Raw genomic sequence first — 22,831 nt, forward strand, 5'->3', positions numbered from 1 at the left:
ATGGACATCACGGATCAAGGAGCTCAAATGGAGCCGCTCTTACCCACGGTGAGTCCACGCTATCGTGTTTAGGTTCAATTACACGTTTTGTACATCTGAGCTGAACGGCACAGTTGGTCAAAATGACCCACATTTGTAACGCTAGTGGACCGTAAGTCTCACATCCATCTCTATGGACGCCTCGCCGACACATAAAAGGCGGCCGCGCTGCGCCGCACAGGTTGGCACGGTGTTCCACAGCAGCTACACATCCATGTTGTACCGTGTGGCCTTTCACACTCATCACGCGGGCCACCATTCCACCCGGGTTTTTAATTGTCTGTCTGAAAACTGCAGCTGCTTTAAGAGGACTGCGGGTCTCAGACGGACCTGAGGGGATGTGGTTTGAGTCAGTGAGTTGGATGGAAACGAGCTCAGCGTCTTTCCATCTTCACCTGGATTATTCAGATTTATTCATAAACCCACTGGGGCCTCTGTGGAGGCTACGCACTTTTCAGAGCAGGGCAAAAAAAAAAGTAATCAGATTATTTGTCATCATGGAGAGTTGGCGAGTGGAGTGCGGCAGGAAAACATAAGGGGTCCAATCTGTCTTTGTGTGTGTGTGTGTGTGTGTGTGTGTGTGTGTGTGTGTGTGTGTCCACTCCCCCTAGGGTCTGAGGCCCCCGGAGCCCACTTGCTGGAGAAGGGCTCCGTGGGGACCTTCAAACGTAACATGTCAAGCCACTTAGAGGCAGTCTCTCCTCATTAGCATTCAAGTGAGACTCTGCTGAGAAGGGGGGAAAGACATAGCTATAGCTATATATATATATATATATATATATATATATATATATATATATATATATATATATATATATATATATATATATATATATATATATATTGCTTTGTCCTCCCCATGTTTAGCAGCAGCGATTGCTCTGAAGGCTCTGAATCAATACTCTCCTTGTTGGCTCTACTTGTGGACGTGCTACAAGAGGACTGTGTTTCCGGAGCTCACGCCGTACAGTGGAGCTGGATGGGGTTGATGCAGTCTCTCTGCGGTTCTCTGTCGTAACTCACTGCTGCTTCTCCATCCATGTATGTCCCTCTGCCTGCCTGCGCAGTAAGCGGATGCGTTGTCATGGTTTCGCCAGGACGTATGAGTATGTGAGGTGTCTTCATCTTTACAAAAACACGAGGCGAACAGGTTCCCAACGGTGAAAGCAACAGCGTGTGTTCCATTTAGAGCCGGATGGCCTCATTGTTAGGCCCATATCTCTCACTTGTTCTGAGTTGGGACTGGTTTACTACATGAGCGTACATGGCATGTGGTAATGTGTCCACATGCCTGTGTTTTGTCCTGTTCACTTATTTCTTTATGTTTTTTTTCTTTCTTGCAGGAGCAAAGTCCCCAAGAAAACAAAGACGTGGTGAGTACACCTCTCGTCTGGAACGAGAGCAAAACAAATGTCACATCGATTGGCTCAGTTGTAACCGCGATAACTCAGTTTGATACACTTGTTAGAAAACAGTAAATCAAGGAATGTAAAGGCCAACATGATAAAAGGTTCGGTCACAAAGTATGTGCTGAATGCCGTTATGCCCGACTTTTAAGAAGTGGCGAGAAAGAGAGAGAGACTATGGGACTCACATTCATCAAGTGGAACGAACTGGATTCCAAATGCTGCTGGATGCTAAACAGGTTTAGCATATAATATACACTTTATGAGGTACATACGTTTTCATTTGACAATGACTCAGAAACTGTGGTACTCCACGAAGAATCACACTAAAGCACTGTGTCTTTTGTTTACCAGAGATGTGAATAAGTCATTCAACATAAAAAAAGCATAATAAACAACTCAGTGGACTGAGACCAAACCATTGGTCGACTAACCGACGAAGAGGAGGTGGCCCTAAATCCCTCAGATAAAGTCAGTGGTTCCAAACCTTGTTGGATTGGGACTCCCAATCCCCCGATCTGTGTTTAATTGGGCCCCTTGGGACCTTTAAGATACGTTTGAGATTTGACTCCCCCAAAGATACATACGTTTTCAATTAAATGACTGTGCGAGGTCCTACTACTTCACGAGGCCTACTTAAAGGGCCAGTGTCTTTAATCACCTGAACGAGACCTTCTAAGCTACATACGGAGTCCACCATGTTTCTACAGTGGCCCAGAACGGACAAACCACAAGTTTTTTTTAAGTAAAAGATTAGGCAGATTTCCTCCAGGCTGCTCTACTTTCCTGATGGCTCCCGATGTTGATCACAATTTGCTGTTAATCCATGTTTTCTATAATCTGTAATCTACAGTAATGTTGCACAGCTGTATTTGGTTTCTCACTTTCATTAGCCAGCTTGTTTAGCAGATGTTGCGTATTTTTAGATAACAATTGTCACACATGTCACGGTGCATCTGGCAGCCGCTCTGGGCCGAGGACACGCCGGGCAAATTAATAATAATAGATGATGGGAGAGTGCAACTGCTTTGAGGAGCTCACCGGACAGGAGACAATTAAGCCAGTCGTGGAGAAGAGTTTGGATGCAGGTCATCTGCTCTGAGAAAATATCGCTTATGCAACCGTTGGGCCGTGAGCCAGACTGAGGACAAGACCGAGCACAAAGCGTCTGCCAGTGGCAGAGAATCCTCCGCTTAATGGAACTCCACATGTTCCCGTTCGGACCTTTAGGACTTCTTCTTTCCTAAACTCTGTGAGGAGACATTGATATTTGCCACCTTTTGCCGTCTGATCGCCCGAGGTCTCTTGTTTCATCGTTGGAATTTAACGGTTATGAATAGAATTTATGCAAACACAAGCTTTTTACTGAAAGGAACACAGGATTCATTTTTCTCAATCACCTCATTGTTATATCTGATTTACGATACAAAGTGGTGGCAATGTTTGCTTAATGTTTGTTGAATACAACCAGTTGAGCCACTTTGTATTGAAAAGAATGTTTTGTACTAGAATATAATACTTTGGGGAGTAATTTGCAAGCTTTTGACCGTTTTTTTGTGCCGTGGTACATGATTTTCAGGGCGTAGTTCAGCCCTTTGGTGAGTACGAGCGTTCCCTTTCTGCCGAGGGTTGTACGCCACTCTTACGTCGCCCGATTGAGTGAGCAGGGTGGTGTGTTGTTGAAGGCCAGCAGGGAGTCAGCGTCTCACCGGTTCCCTCCATCTTCGGATTATCACAGAGAACAAACTCTGTGGCAAACAAGCGTTATGGTGCTTACAGGTTTTGTTCAGCAAGATAATCCTAACAGAGGAAACACACTTTTGCGATTGTTGAAGTGCGAATGCAATCAGCAGAAGTGAAAAGCCAACGTTAGGCTGTCAACAAACTAGCCCTCTGGCACCATGGGCATATAAACACAACGTGGCTGTAAAGGCAAACGAGTGATGAGGTTCAGCACCCAACTTTTTAAACATTAAGCTCTCTTATACTTGTGTTAACCAGGCATCTAACCAAAAACCCATAAAAAAACACAGTTTGTCCATGAATACACAGTCAAGACCCCGGTGACCCCTGTGTCCTGCTTTTTAACTGCTGTAGAGCAAATTCAGACTGACGTTGTGTTCACCGGCTGTAACGTTATCAGTGACATCCACAATCCCTAATTATCCTCATTTCCGGTAGCGCTGCTCAGCTGGTGGCGTAGCGCTCGTCTATCTCATCTGATCATGTGTCTTACAGTCACAGAGATAAACCTCCTCGCTGGTCTCCCTCATGTGAACCACTTCTTGACCTGAACTCCTGATCCTGGATCTGACTTGGACTCCTAATTACAACCCTGATGTAACAGCGGGTCTGTTTGCCAAGTGCCGTCCGGTTCGTGGCTCTCTGATTGTTCGGAGGGTGATCAGTGAGAGCGGACGGAGGCTTGTTCTGCCGAGCGTGCTGTTCCACTCGTAGGACAAGGAAGGCCTTCTCCCCTGAGCACAGCCTGTGCACCTCTCCGCGGTTAATTATAGCTGAGTCGGTGGGGAGGGAGGTGAAGAGAGCATGGAGGTGCAAAGCCGGGTGGAGAATGTGAGAGGCAGATGGAGAGATGAGGAGCGAGAGAAAGGTATAGAGAAAATGTGATCATCGCATGATTATTCCGTCTAATCCTCACCTGTGAGCATTACATCACCGTTTGCTGTTGAAAACGTATCAAGAGGACATGAACCTCAAAGGACAGCGTTGTTGTAACTTGACAGGCGGTTCTGCAGAAATACGTCGTTCCTCCGGATCCGTTTCCAGCTCCGTGCCTCAACCACAGTTTCCGCTGACGATGCACTACAGCCGGAGAGCGAGCTTCTTCAACCCCCCCCTCTAGGTATCTCGTGCAGACACTTGCGCTTAAAGATGCACACACTGTTTTCAGCAAGACTGCAACGCTCGCTTCTTGCTCAGTGTGAGGTGTGCAGCCGCAGGGTGCGATGGCAGGACGCCGTTATTTGACTCCCTGCGACCTGAGGCTTCTCTTAGGTAACAGAGCCACAGAGCTACAAGGCTCAGCAGAGCAGAAGCATCCGTGATGTCAGAGCGCTAATCTCTCTGGGGAGGAGGGAGTGGAGGATTGGCGGATGGACGCTTGTCAGAAACATTTGATGCAGCCCTGGATGAAAGCAGTCAGGAGGCAGAGCCTGAGCTGTGCGGAGCTCCTCGCTTTTTTGTTTTCACGCTGTCTTCTCGGTGGAGTCTTCCAGAGCCAGGTCGCTGCCATGTTCCCGCACGGGAAGACCGTCCGAGGAGAGAGCGTCTGAGGAGGGGAGGAGGAGGAGGAGAGTTTATTTTTCCTTTTCCAACAGCTGATCGTCGCCTCTGCTGTTCCCTCTGACTTTCACACATCCTGCACTCTCGGTCCAGTGTGGGGCTCCGGCCCTGAGCCGTCTGCCGCTCGTCTTTCCATTGCCGCAAGCACAAGGGGAGTTGGCGGGCGTCCTGCCCCCGACTTCACAGGAGGCACACCATGCTCTCTGTGGACCACAATAGAGGATTTATTAATCAGGTAGGTCACTTTGATCTCGCTGAGCATTTCATCAACTGGAAATAGTAAGCCGTCGCTGTTGATGTATTCTCAAACACAACAAAAGCTTTGATCACTCTGTTTTCCCCGGCTGCTCGACGTCGACGCGTATCTAGTTGACAGGCAGAGAAGCCAGTGGTGCTGCTGTGCATGCGAAAGGTCCCAGGGAGGTTGGCTGACAGATGGGGCTGTCAATTCTGGGGCGAGAGAGGAGCTTATACCCGCTGTACTGACCCCGCTGATCTGTGAGGGAGAGAAACCGGGCGAACAAAAGCCGGGAGGCGGAGGATTTGTCTGCGTTTGAGCACGCACATGTCCATTCTTCCTGCTGTTTTTCTTTTGTTTGTGTGGTGCTTTTAGGACATGCAAGAAAGTATTCCTCATCTGCTGGTTTAAGTCCAAACAGATTTAAAGTTGCGGTTCTTTTGGAGGGCAGCGCTCACCCTTCTCATCCCCGGTCCCAGACTCCGACAAGGTTGGAGAGAAGTGACGATGCAGAGATGTTCCCAGTTAGCGTAGCGTGTTCTTTCCTCCCGCGGTGCTGCCGATGCTGATGCTGGTGCCATCGCCACGGTAACCACGGCCATCTATAGGGATGAAGACCATGACAACTGAAGCTGTCGGTCAATCGCAGTGCTTGTACGGCATCTGATAATCCATCTCCCCTCTTAGCTAGCCACGAGCTACAGAATCACTTTGGCTCCTTGCACAGATGGAAAGTAAACAGACAGATTTACATTAAGACCCAGTCTTATGGATTTTGTGGAAAACATCACCTGCTTGGCTTTCTGTGGTGAATGCATGAAGCGTACTACATCTGACATGATTTTCTATGTATTTCTAGTATATCTCATGGCCTAGATCTGGAAGTATAGTAATGGAAACATTCTTCATCCCCGCTGTTGTAAGAACCTCAGGAGAGCGTCCCGGAAGAACAGAGAAACAAGGTCACATATCCGCTTCCCCGAGAACGACGTGATAATGTACACAGATTCCCGTCACGTCTTTTCAATCCCCAACGCGCCGGTAGATCTCACTGTATGAAAGTAAAACTACTTAAATTGTTGTTTTGCCAACTAATCCGTATTCTCTCGTATATGTATATCACGGGAAAGCCAGAGCACTATTCTGAAAGCACTTTTCATCCTCACATCAATTTGCCAGGCTCTTGTCAAATACATGTGATGTGGTGTTTGAGAGCTACATTTGGAGCAGTAATGTTTTTGTCTTTGTGTAATATGGAGTCAGTATACCTTTCTGTAGTTCACTTGCATTCAACAAATGATCACAAAGTTGGTCTCCAAATATGATTTCAATATTCACATATATTATCATCTTGCATGACTCCCTAGAAATGTGTACTTTTAAGGGGCGGTGTTATATCATTTTTGTTGTTCTCTAACTATAAATCAAGGAATATTTTTCTGTATGTGTGTGTGTCCTTCCCATATCTCTACCGCCTTTTGGTCGAGATATTCCATATGAATATTATTTATCAATAAACAGCACCGGGGGCGTATAGGCGGCTCATTGGCTGCACTTCACTTCTGCTGGTGGATGCTAGATATGCCATCATTGGGATCAATTCTTTAGACTCCGAGCTCCCTCCAGAGCCACAGGAGACATTATGAAACCATCAGTGTGGGCTGTGTAGTCCTCCTCGTGACGTGTAAACGCCTCCTTTAAATGGAAACGCTGTTGAAGGTCATTAAAAGTACCCTCCAACAATTCCTACACTGATTCAAATGGCATCAATCAACAAAGTCATCCTCCCATTGATTATTAGGACAGCAGCTCCGGGCTGTATTCACTGCCACGACAAGCCGGATTACACCCTGCTGGTTCGCAGCCAGTGGCAGGGTGGTCTACATGTGAGCCAATGCAGTTAAAGTCAGGAGTCAGGGGGAAACTGGGGCACCAGTAACTGTAGAGGATGTCCAGGTCACTTTCACTGTTGGCTGGGTTTATTTTTGGATTCATATCATATAAAAATACCCCACAAGATGCCGCGATAGAAGAGCTTTTTGCCGCGATAGAAGAGCTTTTTGTGATTGCCCCCCCTCTCTCGCACAAAAGCCGGGGCGTTGGCTTTTTTTGGGTCAATCACTCGATCCTCCTCAGGCTCCGTTTAACAATGTCAGGCATGAAACTCATCAGGAAGAGTGGTCGGGACATAGGACCGCACATGCAGCAACCTGGCGAAGGTGTTGAGAGACGGCGGATGAAATGGTGGAGAAATGCTTTCCTTGTCTCTTGTGGGCTGAATCCGGACGGCCCTCGTCTGAGAATGCAATTTTAAAGTGCAGAGTGATTAACATGTCTGGTAGAAACGGACTTGTTGCACACACACACACACACACACACACACACACACACACACACACACACACACACACACACACACACACACATGCACCCAGTTTGTTTATGACATGATGTGAGGCCTGTGCATGGCCTCACATGCTTGGAAACATGTACCTCTAGATCCAGTACTTCCAGAGGCACCCGGGGACAATGGTGGTAATCCTGTAAGGGACTTATTTAGTTGTTTTTCTTGTTAAAAGGCCCCGGAAACATATTTTCTCAAATTTTCGTCTTGCTACAAGCGATGGGGTCCTGGACATGATCACACAATTGACATTTTGCATTCAGGTTTTTTTTTATTTGAAGTGGAGAGGAGCCACAGACTGTACCTCCCTGCACCAATCAAGACTCAGCAGCGTTGACAGTTTTATCTTTAATTGTTGCTTATTCAGCTCATGAAATACGTTGAAGACCAGTTTTAAGGGTCTTTCCTTAAATGCAACATTGGTGCTGTTTGTCGAGTTTGAATGAGCTGACAACGGTGACAACAACAGCATGTCTTCTTTAAAGGCATTATCTTGTCTATGTTTTACACATGTGTAATATAGTCATCACATTTGTTCCTTAATGTTAGTTGTATAGCATCCATCTAAAGTTGGCTAACAGTAGCCCCAACATTTATGAATTTTACTTTTCATTTGTAAGAAGGAGATTACGTTCCTTCCTTTTCTTAAAAGTGAGCTAGCATTAATACGTACATGAATAAAATAGGATTTTCTCCCCTGTGTTCAGGATTAAAGAATCCTTACATGAATAAAAGTAACCACCCACACTGTATCCTTGTGAGTGCAGGATATTAAACCTATACGCCGCAGACCAACCGATATGTGCATTGAATCGAAATCAGATAGAATCCAATGTCAAGCATTTCAAGGTCGTGATGCTCCACTAACCCTCGCTGCATGAATGCTCGCCGCACACACACATGAACACACGCCCTCTTAACACTGAGTGACATTAGAGCATTCCCTGGTCCTTGCTTGGTGTCCGCGGCCCCGGAGCCTTTTGCCCCCCCGCCGCGTGTGGCTCACTCTTCCACATGGCTCCGCCCCATCACGCCACTGCCTGCAGAGGAACAGGGTGATGGTGTGTACAGTACATGTGCCGTCCGCAGAGGTGATTATTGCGTATGTGTACACACAAACAAATCAATAACCAGTGAAGGAAAGAGGCTTATGGAAAAACAATGCAGGGACAAACGTGGCCACGATGTGTTCATGCTATGTTAGCGTGTTTCTATTCATCATGCCGGTCACATGTCCACCCCTCCTCCACCTCTCCCATCCCGACTCCCCTGGCGTCTCAGTCACGTGCTCTCTCTCCCTCTCTCTCCCTCGCTCCCCCTCCCTCTACGAAGCCTTCATCGGTGACCAGCGGGCCAACCGGAGAAACGGCTCATTTAATTCTCTCCACCACGCACGGCCCTCCATCACTGATCCCATGGTCAGAGACAAGGCTTTATCCTGCCGTAAAGACCGGCAGATTAATCTCAACCCAGATTGGTGAGCAGAGATGCAACTCTCTCGGCTGGTCTGGGGTCAGCGTCACGAGGTAGTGTCTATATTTAGTAGCAGGCGGGAGATTTTGTGACGCTTTGTGCGGGACGGAGCGCAGCATAGCATCCCAATATTTATCAGGAAACTGTCATTGGATAGGACTGAAAACAAAGGTGTTTATAAGGAAGTGCCATGAGATCAAGATCTCTTATTCAAGACCCGCCTAAAAACCAACACCAAATGACATTCATATCATTCAGTCACACAAAGCGATTATCACGCACACAGACGCAGTACATATTATTTAGCAGGTCAGTCCAGTGGGAAGGTGTTACTGGAAACCAGCTAACCTGTGATGTGGTGTCATACCTTTTGTACGCCAGTGATGACCTCTGACCTTTTCATATAACTCACAGCAGTGAGCGCAATAGCTGTTCTTTGTAATAAATCTGGTGCTCCATCCCAGTTAGTCCACATTCCAGTGTAGCTAGAAGGCCGACAGCGGTACAGTGCATTGTGTTTTCTTTCAGTTCTAATGGGAGCAAACAACTTTGTGCTGATATAAGAATACAACTTAGATTTCTAATTATTGTATTTGTATATGCTATACTGTATTTATTAGTTTTCAATTAAAAGTATGGATCAAAACATCTATGTGCTCTTGTGAAAGGCATATATTTTGTCTTTTTGGGGTTTGGATGAAGCTTTGAATTATTTTAATTTTTTTAAAGGACTATTTTAAACGAACAAACAGATCTTGTGTCTCCAATATTTTACACATGAGACAAAACAATGTATGTTTGTGTTATCAAAGTCAAGCTTTCTATTTATTTCAACATGTAATCATCTGTCTACTTGCTACAGCTGGTGACTGTGGTTCAGTGGTGAGCAGGGTCATCCTCCAATCAGAGGATCGGTAGTTCGATCCCTGTCTCCACTAGTCCATATCGATTTGTCCTTGAGCAAGACACTTAACCCTAAATTGCTCCCGTAGCTGTGCTTACGGTGTGTGAATGTTAATTAGTCCTGATGGGCAGGTGGCTTCTCCCATCAGTGTATGAATGGGTGAATGATGTCATGTAGTGTTAAAGCACTTTGAGTGATCGGAAGACTAGAAAAGCACGATTCAAGTACAAGTCCATCCAGTTTATCCTGATCTCTATCTACTGTATCTTTGAATGAATGAATATATACTTTATTAATCCCCAAGGGGAAATTTTTTTGTCGTCATCAGTAGCGCCTTACAATTGACAAGTGAAGATACAAAGACACAAGATAAAAGATCAATATATAAAGAAGCAACAGGGATGAAAGATATATACAAATTAAAATAAAGTCATATATATATATATATATATATATATATATATATTTAAATATACACAATAAAATAGAATAGAATGCAACTAACTGAAGAATATATTTATATGTACAGCCGCAGAGTGTATTAAAATTAAGTAAATTAGATAAACAGTAGAAAGTGCAAAATGCAAGTATGTATGGTACAGTGATGAATTAATCCACAGAGGAACTAGCAAGCGGTGACTTGTTATAAAGCCGTATTGCTGACGGCAGGAATGTTCTCCTGTAGCGGTCCTTGGTGCAGCGGAGCGTGAAGAATCTCTTAGAGAAAGTGCTCCTCTGGCCCTGCAGCAGGTGGTAGAGAGGGTGGTCCAGGTTGTCCAATATGGACAAATGTTTCTTCAACGTCCTCCTCTCCACCACCTGCTCCAGAAACTCCTGCTTGCAGCCGATGATGGAGCCAGCCTTCTTAACCAGTTTGTTAAGTCTGTTGGTGTCACCGGCTCCAATGCTGCTCCCCCAGCAGACAATAGCGAAGTACAGGGCGCTGGCCGCAACCGACTTGTAGAACATCTCCAGCATCTTGCTGCACACATTGAAGGATCGAAGCTTCCTCAGGAAAAAGAGTTGACTCATCCCCTTCTTGTACACAGCGTTGACGTTGGCCTTCCAGTTCAGTCGGCTGTCGATGGCAACACCCAGGTACCTGTACTCCTCCACTATGTCCTTACTTTCCCACCATCTCGTCATTTAAACACTGCATTGCACTGCAGAAGTTAAAGGGTCACTGTGGTATTTTTCAATCTGAACCCTATTTTCACATATTCTCTTTAAATTGCTCCGGTATTGAAGGAGAACGCTGAACTAAACAGGCTCAAATTTAAATCACCGCCAAAGTGTCGGATAACTTTATGGAAAGGACCCTTCAGAGAACTTGTTTTTCTTGATACAGTCTGTTCATTATTGCGTCAACGAGAAGTCTCGTTCTGAAATCTCGTGAGATGGGACTTGTAGCCGGTTGATAACGGTGGACTTGGCAGATAGCGACATTCGTTAGACATTTATTCAAAAACAGTGGGTTTTTAAAATCCTCATCCTCTTGCCATCACGTGATACTCATGCTGGGGCTTTTTGAGTTGCATAATGGCTGCATTTAGATGTGTGTAGTTGTCACGGGTCGGGGACAGGGAGCCACAGTGTGTGACCGAGACTGAGGGAGTTTCCCTCGGGTCCCTGCAGGGGCCGACCCTCCTGCTCCTCTCCCAGGCTTATGATTAAGTTGTATTCCTTTGCTGCCGTCATTACCATGTGGGCAAAAAAGAAGAAGAAATGTGAAGCTACTACGAGGAAGTGTCGTGTTGATTCTGGCGGTCCCTGTGGACAAAAGCGGTAGTGTTACCGAGCGCCAAAGTCCCTTTAGAACAGGGGTCGGCAACCTGCGGCTCCGGAGCCGCATGCGGCTCTTTAGTCCGTCTGTTGTGGCTCCCTGAGGCTTTGACAAAAAAAAAGGAAAGACAACTTTTTTTATTTTGTTTTTTGCCCAGTGGAAAAACTTTTAAAGGGAAGTCCTCTTATCTTGGAGTTTTAGGTGATATTGTGTCACTGAAAATAAAAATAAATGTTTAAATATTTCTTTCACTAAAATGTGCGTCACGTCGCTGTCAAGCCTCCGCCCCTGCAGCTGGCTACTCGTGAGTCAGAGCCCCGCCCTCGCGCGCAGATGAGTGCAGAAGAGCGATTCCTCAACTGCTGCAGCAAACTGAGTAAAGTAGATATACTTTCAGGAAGTGGATCACGTCTCCTAACTCCACTACTGCTGCTGGTTCTGTGTCAGCTCATTCAGGCGTCCATTAGTAAAAACGGATCTGTCCCCCGTTTGCGGTGCTCTAGTGAGGAGGACGCTCAGTGTAAACGTAGCAAAAGATATGCGTTTAAAATGTAAAACTCACTGAAGAGGACAGGTAATGAACCTGCTACCTTGCAGTTACAGGGCAAGCACTCTACCACATGAGCCACAAATATAGATAGACCTGGAAGTCTGTATAGTTGTGTTTTTAATTAACCTTAATGTAGTCGACACATGACTATTTTTTGTTTGATAGTTATAAACAGGTAAAATAGCAATACAATGTAAAAAATGTCTTTATTCTTGTTCTATAATTTCATAAATACAACAAACTATAGTTTTTTGTATATATATTATGACTATATATAAAACTTCAGAAGCTGTGATATCAAATATTTTTTGCGGCTCCAGACAATTTTTTTTTGGTGGAAAAAGGTCAAAATGGCTCTTTGGATACGAAAGGTTGCTGACCCCTGCTTTAGAAAGACTCATTTAACTGGCGCAGGGTCGGACGGCCTCTCAGCGGAGCTCTTTTGTCAGCTTGTTTATTTCAGCCCCCCTGGTGTTAGGATGCCACCTCTTTGTCCGGAGGGCTGATTATGTGGCTCCTCTCACAGTAGATACTGTGCAGTGGTCAGTCTTGAGTGAGGAGGATTAGATCGGAGTGAATTGGAATGCAGAGGCACGGGTAATGACAAAATGAACACATAACGAGAACACCCGAGCATTTCAGATTACCATTAACCATCTGTCAGGGGAAATCTAGGGAAGTCTGTCTCCAGGGACTTTATGATCTGGGCCTGTGTTCGTGCGCGAGTTAACGTCCCTCATACAGTAAGCCCGCCATGTCAGCACCCAGCATCTGTCCACACGCGTCTTTCATGCTTCGGCTTGTCTCTCACGTGGTGGTCCGTGTGTGTGTGTGTGTGTGTGTGTGTGTGTGTGTCTCTTGAGTGTTGTACCACCAGTGTTCTTGCTTAATCTCCCTGGATTAGAGATTTGATGGGCAGCATCGGCCACCAGTTTGTCACAATACCGCAGTGAAAATTCAGATTTTTGACTGAAAAATTCAGATTGTATAATGATCACTTGTAATGGCAAGTTTAACGTTGAGTTAAAGTCACTTCTGAGTTCATTTTCAAGCAATTTAATATTTGAATTAAAAATCCGTCAACCATCAACATCTGTGTACAACAAGACAAAAGAAGGGTTAGTTGGTGAACTACTGTAGCAGATGAGCTAATAGCTAACAAGCTAGCAAGCTGGGATCATGCTTGTGCTCGTGAGTCTAGTTTCACGTTCAAAGGAGATGTCAACCTTTATTTTTCCTAAGGCTGAATAATTAATTGAGATGAACTCAGGGGGTTTCTTTACCCTTTTTGATAATGCCACCGATTGTAAGCAGCCACGAGCTGTTGATGTATATTTAAGCTTGTATCCAATACAAAAAAAGACAACATGTCGTGTGATAAAATGAAATCATTTGCCCCTATTCATCAGAGAAATCTTACTGATTCTCGAGTGGTGAATGTTCGCATTAAGTACATTTTAAAAACATTTCCTAATAGCCTGTTGTTGTACCTGGTCCATTTAAAAAAAAGTACATGAATGTTTGGCCCACTGTACTATGTAATGAAAGAGCACCTTTGTCAGAATACACAGGCTAGCTGTGTAAAATGTTAACACTAATAAGATCAGATAAGATATAACTTTATTAATCAGCTCTCAATGAAGGAAATTCTTGTGCCAAAGATTTCTCAAAGAGTACAACAGAAGAATGAGAAAAAACAATAAGAGTAAAAATATAAACAATAGAGGGATGAATATTTAATTCATAAAAAGTCAAACTGACACCAGTGCAAGATAGAATAGAGTAAGATATTGTATTTCAGACAGTGAATTTTACACTCAAAGTGAGCCAGACTTAGTGTAGCTTGGCTTTGGCAGACTCTCTCTTACAGTAATCCCTTAAGCTTCCTTGAGGGACATGTCCAACTGTGGATCTTTTTTCTAAAGTCCAAAACTTAGTGGTTATTTAGCTTATTGTTCCTCCATTCCTGTTTGAGCTTCAGTCGTAGTGTTAGCTTACGGCTGGCAGTAGGATAGATAATGAGGCAGCTAAATATTGACTACAGTGGCTGTTGTGCTCTGCTCAACAAGGACACTCAGACAATGATAATAATAATAATAATAATTATAATAATAACTGCTGTTACAACACTAAAGTCAAGACCTGCGGCAAATTCATGGAGGGCGTCTAGAGGGCAGAGAACACATGATGTAAATAATGAAAACGCAACAAACACACGCTGTACACCTGGATTTGGGGGGAGGCACAGTCGGGAGAGGAGGGAGAAGGTTATGGAATCATCATTATTGTTTATGGCCCGGAGGTATTGACGTGCAGCTCCCTGAGCAATGGAATTTGATAGGAACAACAACAGGAAGCCATCTCTCTATTCCAGAAGTGAAGCTGTCAATATCGCTGTCCACTGGCTTGAATTACCTGGATACATGCAGCCTCCTGTTATTACTTAATATGTTTTTTTTTTCTTCAGTGACACATATTTTGGGTTGATGAGTGTTGAGAGAGCATCTGTTCCAAGCGATGCAAAGAGCGAAAGCAGCTGATTGGTGCAGACATACGAGCACACAGTGGTGATTCTTTTTTTGTTTCGTTATTCAGCACGCTGATCTCTGCAGCAGCAGCGTTTCAGTGTGAACATTTTAATTTTACATGCGCAAGATTACCACCCTGAATTGAAAACAACACGAATAAGATAGTGTTTTCATTAAATATTAAAAAAAGCAGAGTGAGCGTTCAGAGGCTCGTCTCTTTTTTTCCTTCTTCCGTTTTTCAAGGTGAGCAGCTTTTCATGGAGTAGACCAGGAAGGCGCTATGACGCATCCATTCACTCTCTACGCATTCAGCATCGGCTGCTGCTCTAGATCCCGAGACATGTATCTCGCCAGAAGGTGTGGGTGGCGGAACATTTCCATGATTTAAGGCTCACGCACAATGATGCGCTTTCTCTGATTAAGTGGCGTCACGTGTCAGCTAATGTTCATCGTAGTGTGCGTCATATTCTTCTTTTTGCATTTGTGTGAATCTGACATGAGAATAGGCTTTAATAAATTGTGTATGTTAATGTTTCTCTTTCAGAGAGCTGATGAAGAGGCAGTTGTGGACCGCGGGGGCACGCGCTCCATGCTCAACACCAACTTTGAGAAGGAAGAACTAGAAGGTAACGCCCATAAGTGATCGTTAACGATGCACAATCAAAAATAAATGTTTTCAGCGGGTGACGATAAAAGTAAAATAGGTACTCCAGGGAATTAGTATTGCATGTCCATAAAGTTATCGGACTTGCAAGTGACAGATTGCAAGTCAAACACATCAAAATGTCCCAAAAAAAGCTAATGTTGGTACTCTTTGTATCTTTGGCCCTGTTAGTCGTCCGGAGGTGTATTTTCTTCCCCTATGTAGTCAAGAGATGTTACGAGATAATTCCATTAAAGCAAGAGTTTTATCGCTGTAAACTTGTCTTACGTAGCAGAATTACTGACAGCAGAGCTTGTTAATGGCAGAAAACGTGTCTGTTCTGCTGTCTAAATCATTACAAAAGGATATTAGGTTTTGATGTGAGTCCTGCAGCATCGAAGAGCGAGGGCTTTAATCTCTGCTCATGTGTTTGAGTCAGCCTTTCGTTCATCGTAAAACAGTCGGAGATGCCAATTCATGCACCAACAGTATCCTGAATTGACAGAGTCTCTTACAAAGAACAGGTTTACTGAGTTTTTTACTAGGCTGGATAATTAACAGTATTCCTCTCAAATCTGGAACATCGACTAAGAACAAACAATCTGTTCCATCCAAGGTTTACTGATCCAGATTTTTGGGATTCTTACATTTTTAAGTCTGTGAATAAGAAAATATGACAATTCTTAAAGGCACTATGTGCAACTTTAACAAAATATTTGTTATCACATAATGGCACCAGGGTATGTTAGGTGAACATCCTCGCTTTGTTCATGCAAGCTCTCAATGAGATGTATCATATTTAGAATTTAGATTTATCTGTATTGTTACTATATTTTCTTTGGACCACTGGCTCCATTGAACTAACTAGCTTGTCCTTTGCACATTTAATTTAACAGCTAATATTATGATCCAACCAATGCCAAATCCATGCTGCGTAGCTAAGTATCAGCTAGCTGGCTAAACTTAGCTTAGTTTAGGTTACAGTTAGTTAGTTGGCCTTGCATCGGTCTTGGCTAGTAGAAAGCAATTGTTAGTTGTTGTTTTTTGCCAATTTATTAGCCAGATTAGCCCAGGGGCTCTGGATAAATTAGCTGACGTTATCCACTTAAAACAGATTCTTGGCACGTTAGCTACCACTCTTGGAGCTGCAGGGGAGCTGAATACCGGCAAGGCACTACCGAGTAAAAACGGTCCCAAGTCCACAGGTAGAAAGTCAGGGAAAGCTTTTGAGTTACTTTACAATCTACAAACAAAAGTGAAATTAGCTCAGGGCTAGCTGAGGGAAAGTGAGGACAATAACTTACAATGCTTCACTAGAAAACAACTCCAGGAAAGTGTTGAAGCTGACAGACGTATCTCTGATGTTATACATAACTTCTTTATTTGTTTATTAGGGGGAACTTTTTGCCAGCTTGACCACATCATTTTTTTGTAAATCATGAAAGTACAGTGTAGATTAGAATATATGTATATATATATATATATATATATATATATATATAAAAGAAAAGATAAAAGAGAACTGCGTCCTCCGTCAGTATCCACTGTATTTTGGTTGCCATGCGACGTTTGCCGAGGCAGCCGGCAGAGATGTCACTCTTTGATTCTGACACCGCCGGTGAGGCTTTCATCTCAAGGACCCCGTAATGACTAGCTCTCTGTCTGATGCTGTGGCAACGCAGGAGGAGAAGGAGGTCCTCTGAGCTCACTGATACCTTTCAGCCACAACACTCACCTGCATCCTCATTCTCATACACTCTTCACATTTGGGATTTCTGGGATCCTAGATTGGTTTATATGGGATTTAAATGAGAGGTCTGGTGATATAATATATTTGTTTACTGATTACAAATTCCATGAAAACAACACAACCAACAATACATGTATCACACAAACAAGTGTTGTCCCATTGTCTGTGGAGCCAAAGCCTCGTGTTCACTTACACCGTCCTGCTGCCCCAAATACACATGAGAGCACCACATGTGGATTAATCTGCTGATGAAAATAGTCTCCAACAAATGCACTGTTCCCTACAAAAAACTACAGTGAGCAGCTGTTTTAGGGAATTAGAGAGCTCCAGATGGGGAAGTATGGAAATATAGACAAACACGTTATCGTTTTTGGTAAGATTTGTTAATATTGAAAAATGACTGATACTGATAACACCGTCCTGACCGACCTCGTGCAATTATAGCTGTGTCATCACAGATATGCCCTGATGCTCTATATTTTACACCTTTTAACTGCATTCCTTAACACGTTTTTCATCACAGCCACTTTCCTGAGATAAAATATGAGTATTGCATGATATGATATTGTAGATTTTGTGTGGCCAAGTGCGCCATGGTAATAAACTTGACTTTACAACCCCTTCTAGTAGGAGAGGTCAGAGCCCAGTAACTGCATCTAGCCAGTGGGAAGAGAAGGCACAACCCCCAGCCATTCAGAACTGTGGCCACATAAAGCAGTACATAAATGAATAATGAATACACACACAAAGTCTTAAAGATATTAAACTCAGCAAGTCACATGCCGCTGCATGAGTTCAAGCTTTGACTGATTCAAAAAAGAGAAGACATAGTTTGACATCAGCAGTAGTTCAGGCCTGGAGGACGCAAGCTATTTATATCTTCCACTCATGTGTCTTGACTCATGAACCTTTAAAGCGTTTGTGCTCCGCTCTTGTGTTTTCCTCATATACTGTATTGTTCCTGACTGCTAGAATGTGCATTTTATTGTGGAATTTGCTTTTTGTGCAAAGTCACTCTTTCCTCCGCTTCTGACATACATAATTTACACGATGCTAACAGCGTTTTGCTCTGGATGAATGCGCCTTCAGACGACATGCTGACAGAGTCAAATACAAAGTGCAAATACGTTGTGACACACGGTTAGTTTCCCCGTTTATGTTCTCTGACATACCTCACTCAACCTCTGCCCTGAAATCCTACTGGAGGAAGGCATTGAGTGGGTGTCTCTTTTCAGATGCTGTGATGTCAGTGTGCTCTTACTGTAGGTGATTCATTTAATGACTGTGCATTTCTTGAATCTGATTTGTACACTATGATGTGATTAGTCGTGTCTGCAAAGCAAGTGAAATTTGAAGGCATTCATGGGGGATATTTTCCCCTTAGACTAAATGAAACAGTGGGTCTGATAATAATGAACAGAGTAAGCTCTTTTTTTTCCGAACCTGCATAAATGGCTTAACTTGAGCTAGGATTTAACTTTGAAAGCAAAAGGGGTTCCCCGATGGTTCTTCTATAAAAGATCAAATTCAAGGGCTTAGGTTTGGTGATTGGGACACAATGAAGTTCTTCACAGGGTTATTTTCCTACAGTAAACTAAGACTGAAACTAGAATGAAAGTAAGCAGCGAAAAATGAACCTGAAACACCTAGCACCTAACCAAACAGCCGAGTGAAGCCGATGCGGAAGTGTCTTAAAACTTGTATTCTGTCTACTGATCAGCAGGAGGCGACTCCTCTGATTGCAAAAAGAAGTCAGATTATATAGAAGTCTATTATAAAATGACTCTACTTCTCTCTTGATTTATTCCCTCAGTAAACATTGTAAACATGAGTTTATGGTCTCAATCTCTAGTTTCAAGTCTTCTTCAATACATCATGATGTTCATTTATTAAATTATGGATCATTTAGTCAAACAGACCATAAAACAGAGTATGCCTACTGTGATTGACATGTCGCTGCCACTATCAGGGCTGTAATACGGCGTCCCTAATCACTAGTGGTGCCTTTGATTGAATAATAAATGTCATCTTAGAACGATTTTGTAACTTGGTAAATTGTGACTGAACAATAGAAAAAAAGTATCATTGTGCTTTCTTTATGATGGATTCCAGTGTGTAGTTCTCAAGCATCAAATTGCCCCTCAGAGTCACATTATGCTGGACGCCGTGGCGCCTCATATGATGCAGGCGAACGGGGTGTCGTGCAGTGCTGTCCGTGTCCGGCTACTGAGCCGAGGGCCGGCGGTAAAGGAGGGTAAAGTCAGCTCGCATTATCTTCGCGCTGACCCTGTGGATGCGCTCATGTGTGCGCGTACACACACATGCTCACCCACCAGAGAGAGCGCTCACATCGTGCAAAATATCCCCTCACAATTCCAGTTTAATTATATGTTCAGTATTGATTCAAAATAAAATAAAAAAAAATCCCTAATTGTAAAAGTCATCCAATTTCAAAATTGATTTTCAGCATTAGAGAGGACAAGAGGTCTTTATTCAAGCGTGGGCCTGGAGCTAGCAGTTCATTTACTAAGTGCTGCTTCTCTGGTTCCACTCTAACTGACTACATGGCCTGCTACTGCCTGGTGTTCCCATAGTTAAGTTTCAGTTTACTGGCTCGGCCACTCAGTCACGCCCTCAACTCATTGCTCTCATTGGCAATATTGCAAGCTCTGAAAGCCTACCTTATTCCTCACCACATGACACCTTGGGTGAATTATGAGGGCTACCTCTGGTTCCCTCTCTCAGTGAGTTGCCTCTGGAGAGAGCCAGGGGTACGCAACACCCTTTTCTTAGAGATTGTTTTAGGAAAGAGATGATGTGGGTCACCTTCCATCTGAAGAGGTGGCCCTTGGGTAATGCACAGTAGCATGTGTAGCTACTTTGTTGATTTCTTACGTGAGGAACAATCAGAAAGACTCTGAGGCTTTTGTAATGTTTTTTTTATATAAATGTATCTCAGGAACGCCTTGAAACTTTTCTTCAAATTTGTCACAAACGTCCACCTGGTTTCAAGGATGAACTGCTCAGATTTGGTGGTCATGAATCAAGTTTTCTGTGACCCTTTCGTGAAGGCGATATCTTGAAAACGCCTTGAGAATTCCGTCTAATTTGGCACAAATTTCCACTTGGACTCAAGGTTGACCTGATTCAGATTTGATGGTCAAAGGTTTTGGACATGAGTCAAGAATTCATATGCTATTTATGACAATTTCTCACAAATGTCTAATAGGATAAAATGATGAAGTGAGTCAGGTCGACGAAAACACGAGTTTGATGACAATGTAAAAAGGTGGGGCAGATCAAACTAGTCTTGAGTTTAAAGGACCGACCGAAGAACCATTTTACCTTTGCTGCATGTTGTCTCCAGGTCACCGCACTCTCTACATCGGGGTTCACGTTCCCCTGGGCAGGAGGTCGCACAGACGTCACCGTCACCACGGACACAAACACAGGAAGAGGTCCAAGGAAAGGGACTCTTCAGCTGATGATGGAAGAGAATCCCCCTCACACAGTAGGTCTTCAAAATGCACTGAAACTAACTCCGGCTTCAGTTCACTCAAACCAGTTCAGCCAATGGACATCATATTCCATTTATTTGTCTATAATCTCCATCTCCTGTCCCATTGGCTGCAGCAGACACACCAGCTCAGAGGGTGCAGTTTCTGTTGGGGACAGAGGATGGCGACGAGGAGCACATCCCCCACGCCCTGTTCACTGAGCTGGACGAAATCTGCCTCAGGGAGGGCGAGGACGCCGAATGGAAAGAGACAGCCAGGTACAACACTGTGGTCCGCCCCATGAGCTGGGTCTGGTCAACTTTGCCTTTTTTCCTTTGTATCTGACTGCAAGCTCTTATGGGTTGTTATGGTGCCATACACTGTTTAACTTACATATAACTTGTGCATATATAACTTACATATAAGGTACATATAACTTCCAACACTTGGTTTTATTGAGACACATTTCCAAAGTCAACCACCAAAATGCTCTGTCTTGGGACCGTAAATGTATGTCTTGTATGTATTTACCGAGTTGTGTTTTTAATCTGTGTAGGTGGCTTAAGTTTGAGGAGGATGTCGAGGATGGTGGTGAGCGGTGGAGTAAACCCTACGTCGCCACTCTGTCTCTGCACAGTCTCTTCGAGCTACGCAGCTGCATCATGAACGGCACCGTGATGCTGGACATGAGGGCCAACTCGCTGGAGGAGATTGCAGGTAAACACTTGGTGGTTTTGTGTATGTCATGGTTAAAACAAAAAATCAGTTTGTGCCACATTTGAGCAAAAACAATGTATGTGGAGTTCCCCAAGGCTCTGTTCTCAGGCCTCTTCTTTTCAACAACTACTACACATATTTATTTAAAAGAAGACTGATTGAGCATTGCAAGTCTATAACATTGTTGGACTTACTATGTTTTGTCTTTTAAAAAGGCTCCACACCCCCAGATTTGATTAATTTTCAAACTTGTAGCCTTCAGCCGCAACCAACGCTGAAAGAAGTGACATCACTTGTGGCAATTAATCAGATTTTTTTTTCACAGACCCTTCTGCAGCCATATAAGGCTTTATACATCCGATATACAAAAAAAATCATGTAAACAGACTTTTGGTGCCATTTTCCTTTAATAGTAACACTAACTGACTATGGTCAGTAATCATTGTTTTTGGACTCAAAGAGGATTGAGTTAAAGTTAGTGCTTAACTTTAAATGCTAATTTAAACCTAAATTGTAACATCCACAATAAGGCAATTATAAAATGGAGGTCTCCGCTCTCTTAAATGAAGGTATAAATCTGTCACTGCACTGTAACTGCAGTCATTTAAATTATCCTGTTTAATTAGGGTTATTCGATTGCATCTTTATCTCGTCTTAGCATTGCACAGTTGCCTTGTTGCTGAATGGTGCTATACAAACAAAGTGGCCTTGCCTCATTTGTTACTTTTAATGAATATGAATTACTAACGTTACCATATCAAAGATTTGCAGCAGGGCAGAGGTCGGATCAACAAGGCTGACATTATAACGTCTGAACAAAAGTCCATGTGGGAAAACTGTGCTTTAGCTTTTGAGGGCAGCCAAAGAGAGTGTTTATCCGATTGTGGGAAAAACTGTGCTGCGTGATCTTAACCTGGTTTTGTGCGATTAAATCAGCAGCAGCGGGTCGTTTTTTTCTCTCTTAATAATCAGCTTAGCAATTGCCGGCCGCCACGCAGGGACATCAGTAGTAGCCATTGTGAATTTCACATGGGTTAAAAGAGTTAATGCGGAAACCTATTTTTGTGTGTTCCCCTGTGTGTATCTTTACTTCTCAGACATGGTTCTGGATCAGCACGAGTTGTCGGGCCCTCTAGGTCCGGATGCCAGGAAGAGGATCCGCGAGGCCCTGCTCAAACAGCACCACCACCAAAACCACAAGAAACTGGCCAACCGCATACCTATCGTACGCTCCTTCGCTGATATTGGCAAGAAGCAGTCCGAGCCTCATTCCATGGACAAGAATGGTGAGCAAATGGGCCAGTCCTTGACCATGAATGTTGTTGTATGTGAATATATCGAATATGCTTTCATGTATAATGTTGTTATCCTTCGCATGCATTTTTCCAAAGTCTGTCCATCTGTGACTTACTGTTTTAATGCTGTTTGATATCTCATTTTCTCCTTTCTCGTTTGTGTCTCTCCGTGTTTGTGTCTGTGTTTGTTGTCGTCTTCTGGGTTTTGCACGTTTGTGTGTGTGTGCCGTGTGTCACTCAACCAGTAAACAGCCTTTATTATCAAACCGTAGAACCTCCCAAGTGTTTGCCCGAGCTCCCC

General features: G+C 43.8%; 1 protein-coding gene across 1 annotated transcript in view; it reads left to right on the top strand.

Moving 5' to 3' along the window:
* LOC306752751 (sodium-driven chloride bicarbonate exchanger-like) overlaps nt 1–22,831 on the top strand; it is a gene marked incomplete at both ends in the record, with an annotated part of 40,164 nt that continues 17,333 nt past the window's right edge. Inside the window, 7 exons of the mRNA XM_079236552.1 lie at nt 1–48; nt 1,383–1,412; nt 15,173–15,254; nt 20,389–20,532; nt 20,655–20,796; nt 21,075–21,235; nt 22,333–22,521. Coding sequence (XP_079092678.1) covers nt 1–48; nt 1,383–1,412; nt 15,173–15,254; nt 20,389–20,532; nt 20,655–20,796; nt 21,075–21,235; nt 22,333–22,521 — 796 coding nt within the window. The remainder of the gene's footprint in view (nt 49–1,382; nt 1,413–15,172; nt 15,255–20,388; nt 20,533–20,654; nt 20,797–21,074; nt 21,236–22,332; nt 22,522–22,831) is intronic.

Source organism: Taurulus bubalis, assembly GCF_910589615.1.
Source record: "Taurulus bubalis genome assembly, chromosome: 21".
Taxonomy (NCBI): domain Eukaryota; kingdom Metazoa; phylum Chordata; class Actinopteri; order Perciformes; family Cottidae; genus Taurulus; species Taurulus bubalis.